Source organism: Mustela nigripes, chromosome 1 (genome assembly GCF_022355385.1).
Source record: "Mustela nigripes isolate SB6536 chromosome 1, MUSNIG.SB6536, whole genome shotgun sequence".
Classification (NCBI taxonomy): domain Eukaryota; kingdom Metazoa; phylum Chordata; class Mammalia; order Carnivora; family Mustelidae; genus Mustela; species Mustela nigripes.
Genome location: NC_081557.1, coordinates 138,059,578 through 138,077,478, shown reverse-complemented (window position 1 = coordinate 138,077,478; position 17,901 = coordinate 138,059,578). Strand labels below are relative to the sequence as shown.

At 34.8% G+C, this 17,901-nt stretch overlaps 1 protein-coding gene across 2 annotated transcripts in view; it reads right to left on the bottom strand.

Annotated features, from left to right (window-relative positions):
* The window catches only part of MARCHF1 (membrane associated ring-CH-type finger 1), a 916,809-nt gene that overhangs the window by 155,098 nt on the left and 743,810 nt on the right, over positions 1 to 17,901 (bottom strand). For both annotated transcript variants that reach the window (XM_059374251.1, XM_059374241.1), the window contains exon 4: positions 2,714 to 2,764. In XM_059374251.1, the coding sequence (XP_059230234.1) occupies positions 2,714 to 2,764 (51 nt within the window). The remainder of the gene's footprint in view (positions 1 to 2,713; positions 2,765 to 17,901) is intronic.

The window sequence follows — 17,901 nt, the reverse complement described above, 5'->3', positions numbered from 1 at the left end:
AGCTTCATACATATTTACTAAAGCCTTGAGGATCTTGATGGGTTCTAAATCCATCCGTGTGTTATCAAGACAGCTGACACTTGCATGTTGTGACTAGAGTATATCCTATTATTCAAAGTTCCATCTCAAAGGCCCCTAAAATGAGTTATGTATCTTTCTCTTCATAATCCATGTTTTCCAGCTTCCACTTTTTGTGCTTTATATCCTTTTAAACAAATCAAGTCACACCCATTCTTCGAGGCCCTGTTTATATAACATTCTTCTAAGAAACCATCTCTGGATGCATCCTGTCTTCACCAAAGGGAAGTGATCATTCTCTCAACTCCCATAGCCTTCTGTCTGCACTAATGTGGAAGGGAATGGTTCCCATGGCCACACCCAGTTTCAGTGATTTTTCTAGGAAGTTCATAGGACTAAGTTTATGGTCATAATCACGGCTATGATTTAGTACAGTGAAAGGTTACAAAGCAAAATCAGGAAAAGGAAAAGCCACATGGGATGAAGTCCAGAAGACTTAAAGAGACAAAGCATCCTGGTTCTGCTTTGATTTTTTTTTTTCCTCCACCACTTTAAAAGTTAAGGATTTAAATATTGCTAGATTTTACCATTTCACACTCGGTAGGTTACATGGTCCTAATGAAAATTTTGTCACTTAATAATTCATGAAAAAGTAGTGAGGACTCAACGTGTTTAGCATTTGTGACTGTCACTCTGAGAATGAATAAAAGGAAAATCATATGGGCTTAAAAAATAAACATGCACACAGCAATCTTTTTATCTCCATGGGTGTCTGATAGTTGACTTTTTTGCTATTGTGCAACTAGATCATTTAAAAAGAGAGCTTTTCATTTCCCTCTGAATATAATGCATTTTTGTCATTAATTGTCTCCCACACAGGGATGCAATTAATACATATCAGAGCCTGGAAGAACTCACAGAATGGAAACTAAACTCTTGACTTCTTTATTTCTCAAAGAAGTTAAAAGGCTAAAATTCATTAACAATCTGCCTTGTGCCAAACTCAAACATCAGCTTGGAAATGCAATATCACTGTACCTCTGGATCACGAGACAGTATCTGGCATGACAAAGGAATTGTGGGTATGTTTACAAGTGTCCAGGTCGACATTAACATTCAAGTCTAGAAAGACGACAATGTTCTTCAGTTGCAGGCAAGGTTCTCCATGTCACGACTAAGATGACAGACATTTTCAAGGAATTGTTTTAATTTAGACCTACTTATGGAAGCTTCCAAGGGACTGATACCATCACCCTCGTGTCACAGCGGAGGCAACTCTATCTCAGGGAGGTTAAGTCATGGTCTCATGGTCACATAAGTAGTGACAGCACAGCAACAGACACTCAGATCTCCTTCTCTAGAATTAATCCTAGACCACATTGGCTCTCGAATATCCACAAAAGCACTTGGATTTGAATGTAATTATAAATGTTCAGTCCCATGTGCTGAGATGTGATTCTCTGTGGGTTTCTTGTATCTCTCTTCTGCACGTCTTGTCAGCAGATTTGTTGCCTGCTTTAGTTCTGGACTGTCTTTTTAAGGATGCTTTTATAAGGCATTTTGCATTGTAACACAGAAATGTTGTCTCACAGAGCAACGGACAGGCATACTTCCTATCTGCTGAAAATAGAAGAGTTTCCTAAGTGTAGGGTTGCACTCCTATAACCAATCCCCTGTGTTTGGAGGAGTCACCCGGCCATCTTGGCATCATCTCCCAAGAACCAGCCTCAGGAAACCAGCTAAAGAAGATGCTGATGCTCTGGCTATTTCTATTTATCCATAAATAATGAAGTTCTTTGTTTCTGAAAACAAAACAAAACAAAACACTTCCCTAACCTTGAAGTGTGTCTGTGTTCTACAGTGTCTGTAGTTGCCAACTATTTGGGGGGTTCTCTTGAAAGAGAATAATAAAAAATTACAAAATATATAAAATTAAGCTCAGGGCTGTGGAGGGTGCTGGCAAGTGAGTGGTCCCACAGAACAAGTTCTAGTCATGGGAAATCCATCTTTGTCTGAATTACATTTTTGGAAGTCCATAGTTTTCTGATTTGACAAATGGCTCTAAGTGATTTCTCATTCCCTGAACACAGTCTGTACATTGCATTGTGTCTCATTTTAGAGAATAGCTTTTGATTTTTGATTTCCAGGCACTATAAAAATCTAGAGTTATCTCTGCCATGCCATAATGTCTGGTGTTTTGCTTAAATTTATAGATGGTCTAGGGAGTAGTTTGTTTTCTTCATCCATTAACTCTATAAAACAAATATGACTAAACTAATGTCTTAAGTTATTTCTAAAACTGGTCCTGGTTAATATGAGCATAGAGGAGTCCAAACTTGTAGAAAAACTGAATTTATGGAAATTGTACCATGAGTGTTGATACAGTATCAAGTTGGGAATGTGACAGCTCCATGATGTTTGAAGTAAGAGAAAAAAAAACATACTTTGCATGACATTCTAAAAGTAACAAATTATCTTTTGCATATATCACTGAAAAGGAAAAATGACGACTTATTTTGTTGTGTGAAATCGTGTCCTCATATCACAGCAAAAGCTCAAAATAGTTAAAACTATTAACAAGTCATATTTGTGTACTGCTCACAGATAACAATTATAGGTTAAACATTGTAAAATATTTACTTGAGCTCATAAGATACGGAAATCAATAAACAATTAAGTAATATAGTTTACCTACTTTTGAAATATTACTTGACCGACTTGCCGATCGCCCCGGGGATTTGTCATTCTGAAAAATGAAATTAGAGACACTGATTCAGAATATAAGAACAGTCTTTACTGTAGAGAAAAGAAAGCACAGCACAGGTCAACATCTAAATGCTAGTGTATTGTTCTGATTGATAGAAATACAAACTGCTTACACAGAATGACATTTGTCTTACCAAATTTTATTTCTCTAGTACATATCATTGTCCTTGTGAAAATGTTTCAATTAGCATTAGTGTATATATATCAGTCTAGGAGTATTTATTACCAGGAAATGCTTATTTCTCTAGAAAAATACATGTGTTTTTTTTTAAATAAATTAACAAATGAATATATAGTCCATTATTCCTCTATCATTTTTGCTACCAGGAAATTCTAAGTAAATTCTGTTTCTAGTGTCAGTAACTATTGCACACCAGGTACATGGCGCATACGTCTAGCTCCTGCTCCTTTAAAATATATATTGTATTTTCTGTTAATTTGCTTTTAAAATATAAATATTCAGAAGACACTTTTAAATTTTAAACACTCAACTGTTTAAATTAAAGATATTAAAAATTTTTTTTATTTTAAAATTTGACTTCAAAATAAGTTAAAAAAAATATTGCCTTAGTTCTTGACTCTTAAAAGATTTCCAGCATAGTAGAAAAGAAGCATGAGAAAACTTTTGAATAGATACATTTTTTAAAAAGCCTTATAATTTTAAGATAGAGAGAGACCTCAAAGAGTAGAACCCCCTCTTTTGAAGCCAAAAGGCCTTCTTTTCCCAGCAATAGCAGCCTCATGCCCAAGCCAGGGCCAGCCTGAGGCTTTCTGTCTCATCCCTTCTGGCTGTTCTTTCTACTCCACCAGTTATCTGTTAGTGGATAACTGACCGACACATCAAAATATATGTGTATCATACACTTTACATGTACCAAGAGATCACAGTACACCTTTCTTCTGTAGAGAAAATGTTGGAAAAACTGTTCCAGAAACCAAAAGTTTGTGAAGACTCTGAATTAATACTTTAGGATTCCTTTTTTTTTGCAAGCTGATAGTTCATTTATTCTTACTGATAAATAATATTTCTTTTTTTTTAAATTAACATATAATGTATTATTTGTTTCAGGGGTACCCTAAAGATACAAACATAGTGATCTGAAGGGGCACATGCAGCTGAATATTTATAGCAGCAATGTCCACAATAGCCAAACTACAGAAAGAGCCCAGATGTCCCTCAACAGATGAATGGATAAAGAAGATGTGGTATATAAATGCTTTAGGATTCTTTTTAAAAACTTTCTGTACTAGAGCATCTGGACTCAGCGCCAAAGTGGACCTGTAGAGACAATCACGGAGCATCTTGACATAGGTCATTTTTGAGAGCTAAGCCATTCTAACAACCTGCGGGTCTGAAACTGCCCCGTGATGACTGCTCCAGACTGTGCCAGAAACACAGTGATGACAGGAGGTGGCAAACGTTATTGTGGAGAAACAGGAGATGCATTTACTGCAGGCTGTCACCGAGTCATGCAAAGGCTTGCAGATATTACAGCTGAAGAGTATTTTTTCCTTTACATGCAACATCCATCTCACAAAACCACTGACGTCACTGTGCAGCGTGGTATTAGAGACCAAGATGAGTCACAATGATGCGATTAGTCACACCTCATAACAGGCCCATGATCCCGCTGGAGATTAATGTCTATGCTGCCAGCAGACATTTTTCCTTGATTAGCTTCCTCTGGTGATGGAGAGAGGTACTTTTTTCCTGACATCTCAACTCCTCTTCTAGAGACTAGAAAACAAAACCAATCCATCTTCCCTTCTGAGTGAAATTTGGAATTTTGACACACTATTGTGTGAGCAGAGGTAAATAAAGTCACATAATATAATAGACTGGGGGGGAATTTTGTTATAGTGGTTGTTTTGTTACGTCTTCTGTATTTCCAAGGTATTCGAAAACACAGTTAAGGTATAGAACTGAAAGGTGTTTCAGCAAGGACCCAGGAGCACTACAGAAATTTAATATGGCATCAGATTACTTAATTTTTCAAACCAAATAGCACTTTGTTTTGAGATAAAAACAAGGAGGATCAGGTCCCCTTCACAGTTGTGAATGATTTCGACATGAAGTTATAGTAAGCAGCTATTTCCGATGCTCTTCACCAGCAACACCCATGCTAAGGGGGAGGAAGCATTTTCTTGACTATGTAGTACTTCAAGATATCTTTTAACCTGAAATCCACTGGTTCTATTTTCTCCTACTAAAAGACTAGGTACTGCAAGGAAGAAAGGAGCTTAGGTGAAGGTTACTTTTTTTTTTTTTTTTTTTTTTTTTGCCCTGGCTAAGTTCACTTTTGTTTCTATTCCAGTTACCGTATGGGACAGAGGGTGCACCCCACTGCTGTGTTGGCAGCATTGGAGAGGGAAAGCCTAACTCACAGCTTGCCCCATGGTAATGCACTGGCTCTGGCAAGAGTGTACTGTTTGAGAACCCAGAAGATTCCTCACTGTTTCCTCACCATAACATGGAGGAGAAAATATCTTTGAGACTGTTGTTAGACTCAAATGAGCTGTGCATGAACACATTTTATAGCTTACAAGGTTATAATATTTCCATTACTATTCACAGATAGACGAAACACCCAAAAATCTCCCTCAAAAATCACAATAATTGTCACAGGTTACGAGACTCATAATTTAAACATAAAGAGCCCAACTTCTCTGTCCCGCAATTCTGCTTCAATTGTGGATTAGATTATGACATAAAATTTAAGAATGAAAAACCAAACTTTTCTCTACCCAAGGGGATTAAGGAAGTTTGTCTGCCCTGCTTTTGAAGCAAAGCATCAGAAACACTTCTACTCTTGGAAAACTTCCAAGGCAATCTGTCTAATTTGCTGCTAATTAATCGGGTGGCTTGCCCCATTACTATTGCAATGACATATTCTTCTTTGTAGATTAGTCAAATATGGTTGTCATACCTCGTTATGATCAGCTTAAATTCTCTACCTTACATTGAATAGAAGTTGTCTTAGAATCTAACATAAGTTAATGATACCCAAGCTGTAGTGTCCTTTTAGGTCACTGAGAGTTGGAACCCGCAAAAGTTTCAGACAGGTCTGCATGAAAAGCATGGGATCATCAAGCGGATTGATTGATGCAGACTGATCTTAGCAGATTCATTTTAGCAGATCATTCACAGTATGCAGAAGGACAGACTTCTAATTTTATAAGTGCTTTTTAGAATTTTTAAGAGATTTCTGATTTTTGTTTGATAGAAATATATCTGATACTGTTAGCTTTGTTTTGACATTATTATTCATATAATAACAATTGTTTTTAGAATTTGATCTTAGAAAACATGGTTGGATTTTTATTACCAGAAAGGAAAAATGATTACCGAATGAGAACATCATTACTAAATTGGTTTAAGATATTTTTTAATGTTATAATCCCAGGAAAATAACATAGCTCCTTTAAAAGACAATACTCTGTGTTAAAGAATAAGCAATATGGCTGGTCATGTATGTATCTATACGTGACCACTCTGTATATTAGATCATTGATCAGAAAAGGGCAGTAAGGAAAACTGAAAGAGGTTTTTTATAGACCTGAAGGAAAATAACTAAATATTCCTGAGTGAGGAAACCAGAATAAGATTCACACATTGCACTGATACAGTGCTATTCTCTATTTATTTCCCTTGGTCCCCCTCACCTCCCTAGCGGTGTATCTTCCTCCTGTCCAGGCTAGAAGTTAAGAATATTTGAAAGAAGAAAAAGAAATGAGGCAGTTTTGAAGGTCATCTGAAGAAATTCTATGTAGAAAATGGGACTATTTTTGCTCAGGTAATTAAATGTGTAATAGAAGAAAAGCCTTTGAAAACAATGGGGCTTATAAACAAACAAAATGCAGAGAAGTTAAATACTGCAATAAAAACTTGATTAATAGATACATATAAAAAACTCATGTCCACTAAATGAAAAATGTTGTTTATAATGTCTATAAAACATTTAAAATTGATTTACCCTCAAATAATACCTTAACAAAAAACTTCAATAGGGATTTAATAGGGCACTTCTTTTGATATTGAGACAATAAAATTAGAAATAAAAACTTGAAATGTGACTAATAAATCTTAATCACTACTAATTAACATACTTTTAGATAATGCTTGGTTCAATGAAATGAAAACTCTCTGAAAAATTATAACCAGAAAGTCTTGAAAATGTTATAGTAAGACCTATAAGGAACACAGCAAAAGCTATATCCAGAAAAAAATTTATAACCATAAATGCTTTAATTATTAAAGAAAACAGTAATGAAACCCAATAAAAGAATGTAGTAAAAAATAATAAATTATAAAAACTAAAACTCATTAAAGAGATATAAATAAGAAGAATAAAGAAATATTTTCTTATAACAGGTCCTTGAAGATAATTGCAAAATAGATGAATTTCTAGTAAGACTTTTTAAGGAAAAGAAAAAAACAGGAATAAATGAGAAAGGATAAATAACCAAAGAGACAGAAAAAATTAGAAAAATCATAAAAGTGTGACATATAATACTGTTGCAACAAATCTAAAAACCTAGAAAAAATGAATCATATTCTAGCAAAGTAGAAGTTGTCAGAATTTATTCAAGAAGAGGAAAACTTGAATAGATACAAATTAACAAAGAGATTAGATAGATAGATAAATAGAAGTCTATATGCCCTCGAAAGGATAAGGGCATGATGATTTCAAAAGTGAGTTTTACCTTACTTTTAAAGAACACATAATTCAATATTCTTTACATTATTCTTGACTATAGAAACAAAGTTCACTAATTCACATTATTAATCTTGCAGAAAGGAAATTTCGTATGTGTTAAGACAGTACCTAAAAAGAAAGAAAGAGGGAAAAGAAAATTATGCTTTAATCTTATTTGGGACCACAGATGCAAAGTTCCTTTAAACATATTAGCATATATCTAAATAGTAGCACGTAACTTTGACACACTAGCAGTGTATCTAAAAAATGCACAAGGAATAGAATAAATAGGATTTATTCGAGATATTTTCTGACCAGAAAATCTGGCAGCATTTAATTAGGTTAACACATTGAAAGAGACAAACATTGTGATTGTATATGCTGAAAAGATATTTGACAAACTTCTGTAGTATTACTACTATGTAAGCTCTAAGTAAAATAAGAATGGAAGGAGATCCCTTAAAGTAATAAAGACAATATTTTAAAATCAATGTCCCATTTTTTTCTAGATGGTAAAATATATGAACTAAGTTAAAGAAGTTCTGCTACGGATGCTTACTCTTGCTACTATTATTCAAGCATCTTAGAATTTCTAACAAATATAAGAACAGTAAAAAAAAAAAATTGGTAGGAGAATATATTGAAAAGAAAGAACAAAATAATCTTCCCTTACTGATATTGTAGAAATTCTAAGTGTACCTGGTTAAACATGAAAACTACTATGATTAATGAGACTTAAAAAAAATTAGTTAACATACAGTGCACTATTGGTTTCTGGAGTAGAAATCAGTGATTTATCACTTACATGGTGCTCATCACAACGAATGTCCTCTTTAGTACAATGGCTAGATATAGGGTAATTATACCATGACAGTCAACTAAATTTCCTAGAACTCATCATCCCTTCTTCTCTATGAACAGAATGGTAACTGGGTATATGCCTTCCAGTCACACTGTATCTCCCACGGTTCCTTTCAGTTAAGGGTTGCCTATAACAAAATACCCTCCAGTGAGATGTGAACAGAGCTCACAATTTTAGTTTCCTATCTGTTCCATAAATATAAAATTTCCTTCATGCTCTTTTTCTATTCCTCAGTGCAGAGACAGTGACTATCAGAGCAAGTCAGGAAACCACATATTAAAGATAGAAGAGCTGAATTTTCCTGAGTCCTTGAATGGCCATATGGTGAAGACCCCTCTTCCAATTTGGAACATATACTCTAAACTCTCATGAAAGCGAAATAAACTTGTATTTCTTTGGAGCCATCATGTTTTTTGGATTTTTTTTACTGTGACGGTTTAGTCTACCCTCATGGAAATACTGTAAGATCAATAGCTTTTTCCCTTCTAGCAATAAATATCCAGAAGAAGTGAGTTGGGGGAGATTAGAGGGGGAGACAAACCATGAAAGACTGTGGACTCTGAGAAACAAACTGAGGGTTTTGGGGGTGGGGGGTTGAGCCTGGTGGTGGGTATTATGGAGGTCACAGATTGCATGGAGCACTGAGTGTGCTGCATAAACAATGAATTTTGGAACACTGAAAAAAATAAATTTTTAAAAACATCCCGAAATGTGATAATAAAAAGAAAAACCATAAAATAGTTAAGAATAAATTTAACAGAGAAGTCATAAAATCTTACTAAAAATATAAATTATAGAATCTTATTGAGGAGATCATTATCTGAGCAAATGAAAGCACCACTTTTTGATGGGGGGGATAATTAATTTCTTCCTTTGTGAAGCAGAAAGGAGATAGATAAAATTATCTTAAGGAACATATATAGGAAAAGAAATGGCTGAGAATAACCAAGAAAATAATGAAAAAAAGGAGATCTCCTTATGTTAGGCATTCCCCATATTAAAAGTCAGTGTGATTAATTCAATAGGGCATTGGCATAAAAATTAACCAAAAGGTCAGTAAAATCCAGAATAGAAAATCCAGAAAAAGATAATTTTTTATTTTTTATAAACATATATTTTTACCCCCATGGAATACTATGCAGCCATCAGATAAAGATAAAATAATTTCACATATAATAAAATTGGCATTTCAAATCATATTGAAAGGAAAGTTGACAAAATAAATGCTTCAGACAACTGACTGTCTATATGAAAGAAAAGAAATCAAACCCATTACTAAATGGAATATACAGTCATAGACTCCAGATGGAAAACAGTCTTAAATATAAAAAAAATTTTAAAAATTTGAAATAAGTCTAAATTGTAAATTCAATGTTGGGGGGGGAGAAGTCTACAAAACTAATATGAGAACCAGAAGCTGTAAGTGATATTTGATTATATTTAGTTATCTCTGGAAAATATATAAAAATTAAAGTGAATAAACAAACAATGAAATTATAAAAAAGCACAACGCAGAAGACTGAGTTCAATCTCTGTAATGTGCAAAGAGGGTTTTTGTCTAGTCACAAAAAAGACAACAGAATAAATCCAATAGAAAAATATCGAGTGAAAAGTAAGGATAGGAATTCACAAAAAAAGGATTACAGATGGTTAATACACATATGATAAGATGCTTAAAATCACAAACTTCAGAAAAATGCTAATTAAAGTAAAAACAAGGCATTGCTTTACACCCACAATGTTGGAAAGGTTGAAAAGGGTGATAGCCCTCTGTTGCTGGTGGGGATAAGAAGAACAAGGACTCTCAAAAATTGCCGGTAGAAGTGTGAATTTTTGCAGTACCATCAAAACATCTGGCAACATCTGTTAAAAAATTAAAAATATCACTTTGTACAATGATCTCCCTCCTTGGAATCTATCCCAGAGAAATAAAAGCACTGGTTCAAAAGAAATGTGAATAAGGACACTTAATACAACTCTGTTCTTAACAAAAAAAAAAAAAAAAAAAAAAAATCTTGTCAGTAAAGTTGTGCCAGTTGTGAAGTTGGTGTTCTCACAACTGTAAGCCCATTGCCTGAAAATGTACTCTGATGATGGGGCTCTGCAAGCCACATTTGTGTTTCATCACTGAACTTCCCCTGAAGCTCTGCTAGCTGGGGGCCCACAAGGCTGGGAAAGGAAAATGGGATTTGCTCCATCTCACTTGCTTTTTGTTGGCTGCTTCTCTGCTCCTTGAGTGAATCATCCTAGAAATGCTTCTTCCCTTGGTACCTGTAGGTTCCTCCCATAGCAGTAGCTGAGTACAGTGGGCAGTTTTTCTGCCTCAGAAACAAGACTCGAAAATTCGTAGACACCAGCACCAGCCAACTGGCTTCTTCCTCAGAAGTATGAGTTTCTATACCATGGGTCCCTTTTTTCAAGCTTGAAAAAATTCCCATTTCTTTTCTTTGTTCACCCAGACAAGGCCACAAATCTTTACAGAAGTCTGATTTCTCTATGTTAAAACAAAAGTTTGATTTCTCTCTCCTGACTAGATCCTCATTAATGGAGTAAACAATGCTCACCAAGAGAGAAATGATGACATGAATTATCATAAAGCCCCACTTTGGAACATTATGCAATTATGAAATAAAATGAATCCGTTCTTCGCCATTTGACCAAAGGGGCTTCCACAAGATAAGATTGAATGCGAAAAGTAAAACGAGAAGTGGTATGATTATTTGAAAACATAGAAGCACAGAGCTTCTCTAAGTGTCAATGTGTGCACATAATCGTGTAGAAATGTACTTGCGTTGTGAGTATATGAGTATAAAAAACGTCGTGGAAGGATACTCATGAATGTGTTAACATGAGTTTCTTGAGGGGAGAGTGGAGGGCAGAAGAAGAGTCCAGTGAAAGAGGAGCAAGGAAATGAGAAAAAAAGAGTCCTTATTGAAAAAAAGAAAAAGAGCATGTCGGATACCTGTTTATGTAAAATTATAGATGGATGGGATGTGCACACAGAAATTATAACGCAAATGTGGAGTTAGAGCTTTATGTATTGGTAGGTGATACTATCCATGATATATTATTAAGGTGAAAAGAAAAGTTGAAGAATAATGTGTAGAGGGCAATGTCATTTCTTTAATATCAAGTATACAGAACCTCTAGATATATTTATGGATATATTTATGTATTTACATATGTATTTTTGACTGAGCAAAAATATGCTCATCCAATATTGGATTACCACAACATCTATTCACAGCGCTTACCTTCAGTCTCTCAGCATGGTAGGACGGCAGGGAGCAGAGGGGCCTATGGGGATATTCTGGCTTTTTCTATTAACATCTTTGGATGGTATAGTTTTACTTGTTTTTCATCTTTTTAAAATAAAACATCAAATTAAGAAAATCAAATAAATAAAAATGGCAAAGTTAGTCTTACTCATCAAAGATTATATATCATAAAGGGATAAAGGTGTGTGTGTGATCAAAAGAGCTGCAAGGAACATGGTGTTTATCTCCCCAAAGGCAGTACAGTATATGGAACATAAAGGCACCAAATTAATTATTGAGTCAAGCAGGGCTGGTGGAAAAAAAAAAATTTGTGGTTGTGACATTTCATTTCTAAGCATGTAACCATAAAGAAATCATCCACTTTCTCTGGCCATGGCTTGCCTGAATTTGCAAAATGGGCACAAGAACACATGAACGGTTACTTTTTCAAAATAGTAGTAGAAGCAAATACAATACACTTTGAAAAAGCATGTTCAAAATATAATGTAAGTTACTATGTAAGTATAAGAGTACTAGTAAGATTATGAAGCGTGGGTTGCTGGAGTTAAAGGAAGACTATGAAAAGGGCATTTATTTGTCAGCAGTCACATTTATTATTAAATTTTGCTCTATATAGAATTTACTGAAAAACAAACATATTTTCTTATGTTTGTTAAAAACAAACATATTTTCTTATGTTTGTTAAAAACAAACATATTCCAAAATACCTTAATTTTCTTCAAAACAAACATAGTCCCAAATACCAAATTTAATGGAAAAACTAATCTTGCTAATAATTATGTTATTATGCCTTAATCTATTCAGATAGCCCAAATAATTGTATTGGCTATTAAATAAAGAATATAAAAATGAGGTGATGAAGATCTCCCTTCCCTCTCTAAAAAAGTTGTGCAAAAATACCCTCTTTACGTGCACACTTCTAAAAGAAAGACCCTCTACTGATGACTGACATGCCATTCTGCGCAGGTCAGCAATTGTAATTCCTAGCACGAGAACAAAAGGACACATGTTTTTAAAAAAGTTTGTATACTCCAGGACTGAAAATGTTTCAAACAGAGTCTTATTTGGATGGGCAGAAAAATTATATAGTAAAATATATATATAGTAAAGTAATCATTAGCTAAATTGCCAGAGTACCAGCGAAAAGTCCCTGAGGATTTAAAAAAAGTTTGTACACTCCAGGACTGAAAATGTTTCAAACAGAGTCTTACTTGGATGGGCAGAAAAATTATATAGTAAAATATATATATAGTAAAGTAATCATTAGCTAAATTGCCAGAGTACCAGAGAAAAGTCCCTGAGGATTTAATTTATACAACTTTAAGGTTATGAAGAGATAGGAGGGGCCCTAGATGGCTGCTAAAATGTAGAAGGTGATGTGCTCAGTTCAGTGGCTCCTTTGGAAAAGGTAATTCTGGCTGTTTGATTGTTTGTTTGTTTGTTTTCACAGTATATAGAGTAAGGTCAGTATAAGCATTTAGTGTACAACATTTGAACCCTTCTAAGAGTGAAATATAAGCAGTTTTATTTGTTCCCACAATTCTTTTCTGTATGACTATGTTCACATTAAAAGCAGGAAGCTCACCACACTTCTAGCATTCTAAGAATGTATGCCTAACTTACAAAACTTCTTGTATTTTTTATTGATGCATGTATAAAATTCCTTTTATATGCTTTCCTTTCACATAATTTCTATCACAATACTCAATATTGTTAAAAAAAATCTACCATCAGTTTCATTTTATTTCATATATATATATGATATATGGGATATATGGGAAATATATATATATATATATATATATATATATATATATATCCTTATTAATTAACTGGTTGTTTTTCTTATAAATGCTAAATATTTCCCCCAATTTTTGGCCATTTTCTGTCTTGGAATCTCAATGTTTAAGTAATAAAGACTTTGTATGTTCATTTCAGTTCCAAATGTTCTATTTGTAGTTGTGCTAGACATCTATTTGTCCCTTGAGATCCATGTCCCACTCTTCATACAGGTCTTGCTCAGGAGGCATACCTGAAGGATCTCATCATGGACCCTTTGCTCTCTGACTTCTGATTTCATTCCACCATTGAGGACCCCCAGTAGGAGATTATAGAAATGGAAGACAATGGGACAGAGTAACTACCCCTTCTTTGAAACATCACCAGGGGCGGCTCTGTCCCTTAGCTAGAGCTCTCTGCAGTTGTCAGGTAGCCCTCTCCACAAGACCCACTGTGTCTCTGCATTCTGAACAATGTTCCTTCTCTCTGCCTTTTCAAGCCCTGGATGGTTAATAATCCCTACTGTCTCTAGCCAGGTTGTTGAACTATCCCTTCTGTCTTCTACATGATCTACTCACACTCATTGCAAATAGCCTACTAATTCCCCCAAAATCACCCAATTCAGAAGTGATATCTGTTTCTTTCCATACTTTGATGGATATAGGTCATTTTTAGTATTCTTTGTATGGCCATACATTATTAATTTTTATCAAATTAAGATCTAAGAAGGTTGCTCGAGAGGTATGGTCATATTTTATCCACCACAGTCTGCAGTTACTAGAAAATCTATCAAGAGGTTTTCAAACTATTTTTTGTGTTAGAGTTATATTATTTCCTCCCAAGGGTTTAATTTAAGATTGGAGGCATGTTTGTAAGACAGTCCACATACAAAAGACCGATCATTTAAAATCTGCTGCATGGTGGGATGTTTTCATTAGTATTTTTCATCTTCCATTCTGTTAAAGGCACTTTAACAACCATATATTTCTTAAGACACCATCAGAGAAAATTCAGGCTAGGTTCCTTTTTTTTTTCTGAATTTTGGAAAAGGATTTAAAAATTCTAAAATCTTCATGGCACACACACAAACACACACATACACATTTACGCAAATGTCTGTTTAGGCAAGTTTCTGATCCATGTAAAGACTGGTAATTCTTCCTTCTGTACTTGTGGGAGAACCTCCCATGTGATGTGCTACTTCCAGTCTGTTCCATTCCTGTGCCAGACTTCTATTCTTGTCCCTACTCTATTATTCAATTTTTTCTCCCTCCTTCCTTCTGTCAGTAATATATAAAGAAGTGTGATGAAACTTTATCCTTGGGTATGCAAATTTTTGTTCTATAAAATAACAGAAGACACATGAGATTTTCCTAGTTGGATTAATAGGTACAATGTGTTAGATATGGACAGAATATAGTACAGGAAAGGTGATATTGTCCAAGTTTCAGGCCTTTCCCTCACTGTCATTTATTTCTGGCCCGCTTTTGACAATTTCTCATCGTATGATAAATTGGCCAAGCAGGGAATCTGGAGTTACAATTTTTTTTTTTTTTAAGATTTTAGTTATTTGACAGAGAGAGAAAGAGAGAAAGAGAGAGAGAGAGAAAGAAAGAGCATGTGACTGCACACAGGAGCAGGGTGAGAGGAGGCAGGGCTGAGGGAGAAGCAGACTCTGCAGACTCAGAACAGGGAGCCTGATGCCCTGCTCAATGCCAGGACCCTGAGACTATGACCTGAGCAATGGCAGCCACTTAACTGACCAAGACACCCAGGTACCCCTGGAATTACAAATTCTTAAGGCAATATTTCATGGAACTCTTTTCAGAACAAAGCCTATAAGTCAATCTTAGTTAGCATAAATGCAAATCTCATGGATGCCGGAAAACAGCAGGGTTGGATTTTTTCTAGATTATTACAATAGCTTTAACATAACTTTTCCCCCTTTATCTTTCTTTGTCTCTCTCCAATGCTATAGAGTAATCCTCCTTAAGCTATTTTTTAAAACAAACAAACAAAAATAACTGAACTCACGCTTAAGACAATTATTTCAGGATTCTTGTCCATTATTATCAGGGCAATTATTAGACAAATGATAGAGGGTAGGAAAACAGGTGACCTCGCAAAAGGCCATAGTAAAATCAAATAAATTTTTCCACATCTGCACACTCTTGGATCCAGGGGTAAATGATTAATAATGGCACTGGAGAGTTATTATTTAATATGATATTATAGCTAATAAATGGTAAATTTGTGAGAATGATTGAGCACAAATCCCAACTACACCATTTAAGGTACATCTTGGGCAAGACACTTATCTGCTTGCAATTTCTATTGATGTACCTGTAGAATGTTGATAATATATGATAGCCCTCTAAAGGTTGTTGTGAGAATTAAATTAGAAAGTGGGGATGAGGGACGCCTGGGTGGCTCAGTTGGTTAAGCAGCTGCCTTCGGCTCAGGTCATGATCCCGGCGTCCTGGGATCGAGTCCCACATCGGGCTCCTTGCTCGGCCGGGAGCCTGCTTCTCCCTCTGCCTCTGCTGCCACTCTGTCTGCCTGTGCTCGCTTGCACGCTCTCTCTCTCTCTCTCTCTCTCTCTGGCAAATAAGTAAATAAAATCTTAAGTATGAGACTGTCTCATCCAAAAGGGTAAGGCCAATGTAGACCAGGAGCTCTGCTTCTGGCTCTCATCTGCATGACACTCAAAACTAAGTCTCAGTGGACTTTGGCCACTTCTAGAAAAGTCTGAATAAGTTGGCCATTTTGTAAAGGACAATTATAAAGGAAATGTGTATACCATAAAGAGATGGGAAGAAATTATTTCTGACTACCAAAAAACATCAAATAGTAAATACATCAACATCATCATCATCATCATCTTCATCAATAAGCATAAGAATGAACTTGCAGGGCGCCTGGGTGGCTCAGTGGATTAAGCCGCTGCCTTCCGCTCAGGTCATGATCTCAGAGTTCTGGGATCGAGCCCTGCATTGGGCTCTCTGCTCAGCAGGGAGCCTGCTTCCCCCTCTGTCTCTGCCTGCCTCTCTGCCTACTTGTGATCTCTCTCTCTGTCAAATAAAATAAATAAAATCTTTAAAAAAAAAAAGAATGAACTTGCAGTCAGATGTACTTGGTTTAAATTCTACATCACTTCACATTCACTAGCTATGTGACTTTGGGCCACTTCTCGGTGTCTCATGCTATTCTTTCATAGGGTTTAATGATTAGCAATATTATAAGTAGCAGACTGAGCAAGATTTTTGGCATGTGTTTCAATAAAGGATGTTAAAAATGGCTCTGTAATGAAAGGTTTTAACCACTGGATTTCTATGAACTCCCTGATTCTCTACCACACACACAGAAGTCATCCCAAATAAACATACAGTATAAGTAAAGACTGGCTTGCTATACAAACTTGACTTTTATAAAGCTCCCCTAGCCCCCAGTTCTAACTATGTTACTGTCCTCAAACTTTAGTCACATAAAAATTCTGGAGACTCACTGTATATAAATAGCAATTACTAATGAAATTGATCTGGGAATTTATGTATATTATGTATGTTATGTATACATAATATTATATATATTATGTATAATATATATAATATACAATATACATATACAATATATATGTATAATATACTATGTATATTATGTATTTATGTATATTATTCTACTATCATTACTTGATGAAGTGTTTCTCAAAGGAAGGACTATATTTCAGTTGCATTTTTATTCTTTTTAAAATCTTTTTAAATCAAATCTAATACCTGCCTGGAACATCATAGATGTTTAATAAATTAATAAAAACTTTAACAATTCTGTTTGTTTTAGAGAGATAAGAGCATGAGTATTCTTGAGAATAACAGACAATAAGTATGTGATGGTAATTTATATGATAGTTCATTGATGAATATTAAAACATACCTTTATTTTAAAAACTAAAAAAATTAAAATCCATACCTGTTTTTAAAATGTAGCTGAATTATAAAGACACAAATGGAAAGCAACACTGTACTAATTTTGGTCATAGTATATTATGTTTTAAATTTCATGTACTATATTATCAGCTCCATGTGATAATGCTGTTTGTGAATATTTAGTAGCACAACTGGATTAATCAGAAGCAATTGCACTTTGACCTAAAATGATGTGCTGAAATTTTTAGAAGAGATAGAAAGAACAGCGGTTTGATAGCCACGAAAAGTGCTACCTGGAACTCTAATATTGTAAACTAATACTGCCCCAACCTTAGCTTACTCTACTCCAGCAAAGTTATTAGCTTTCATATATTTAAGCTTCTTTAGGTTTATTAAGTATTTACATAATTTCAACCACCCAGATGCAAAAATCTGAAGGGGCTAAACGTTAATTCCTGGTAGAAATCACTGAAATTCAAGACATGCAAAAATGTGTACGGAATGAACACAAATTAATGATTACTTAATAAAGACATTTGAATTTCTCATAATAGAAATGATCTCTAGGGATAAAATAT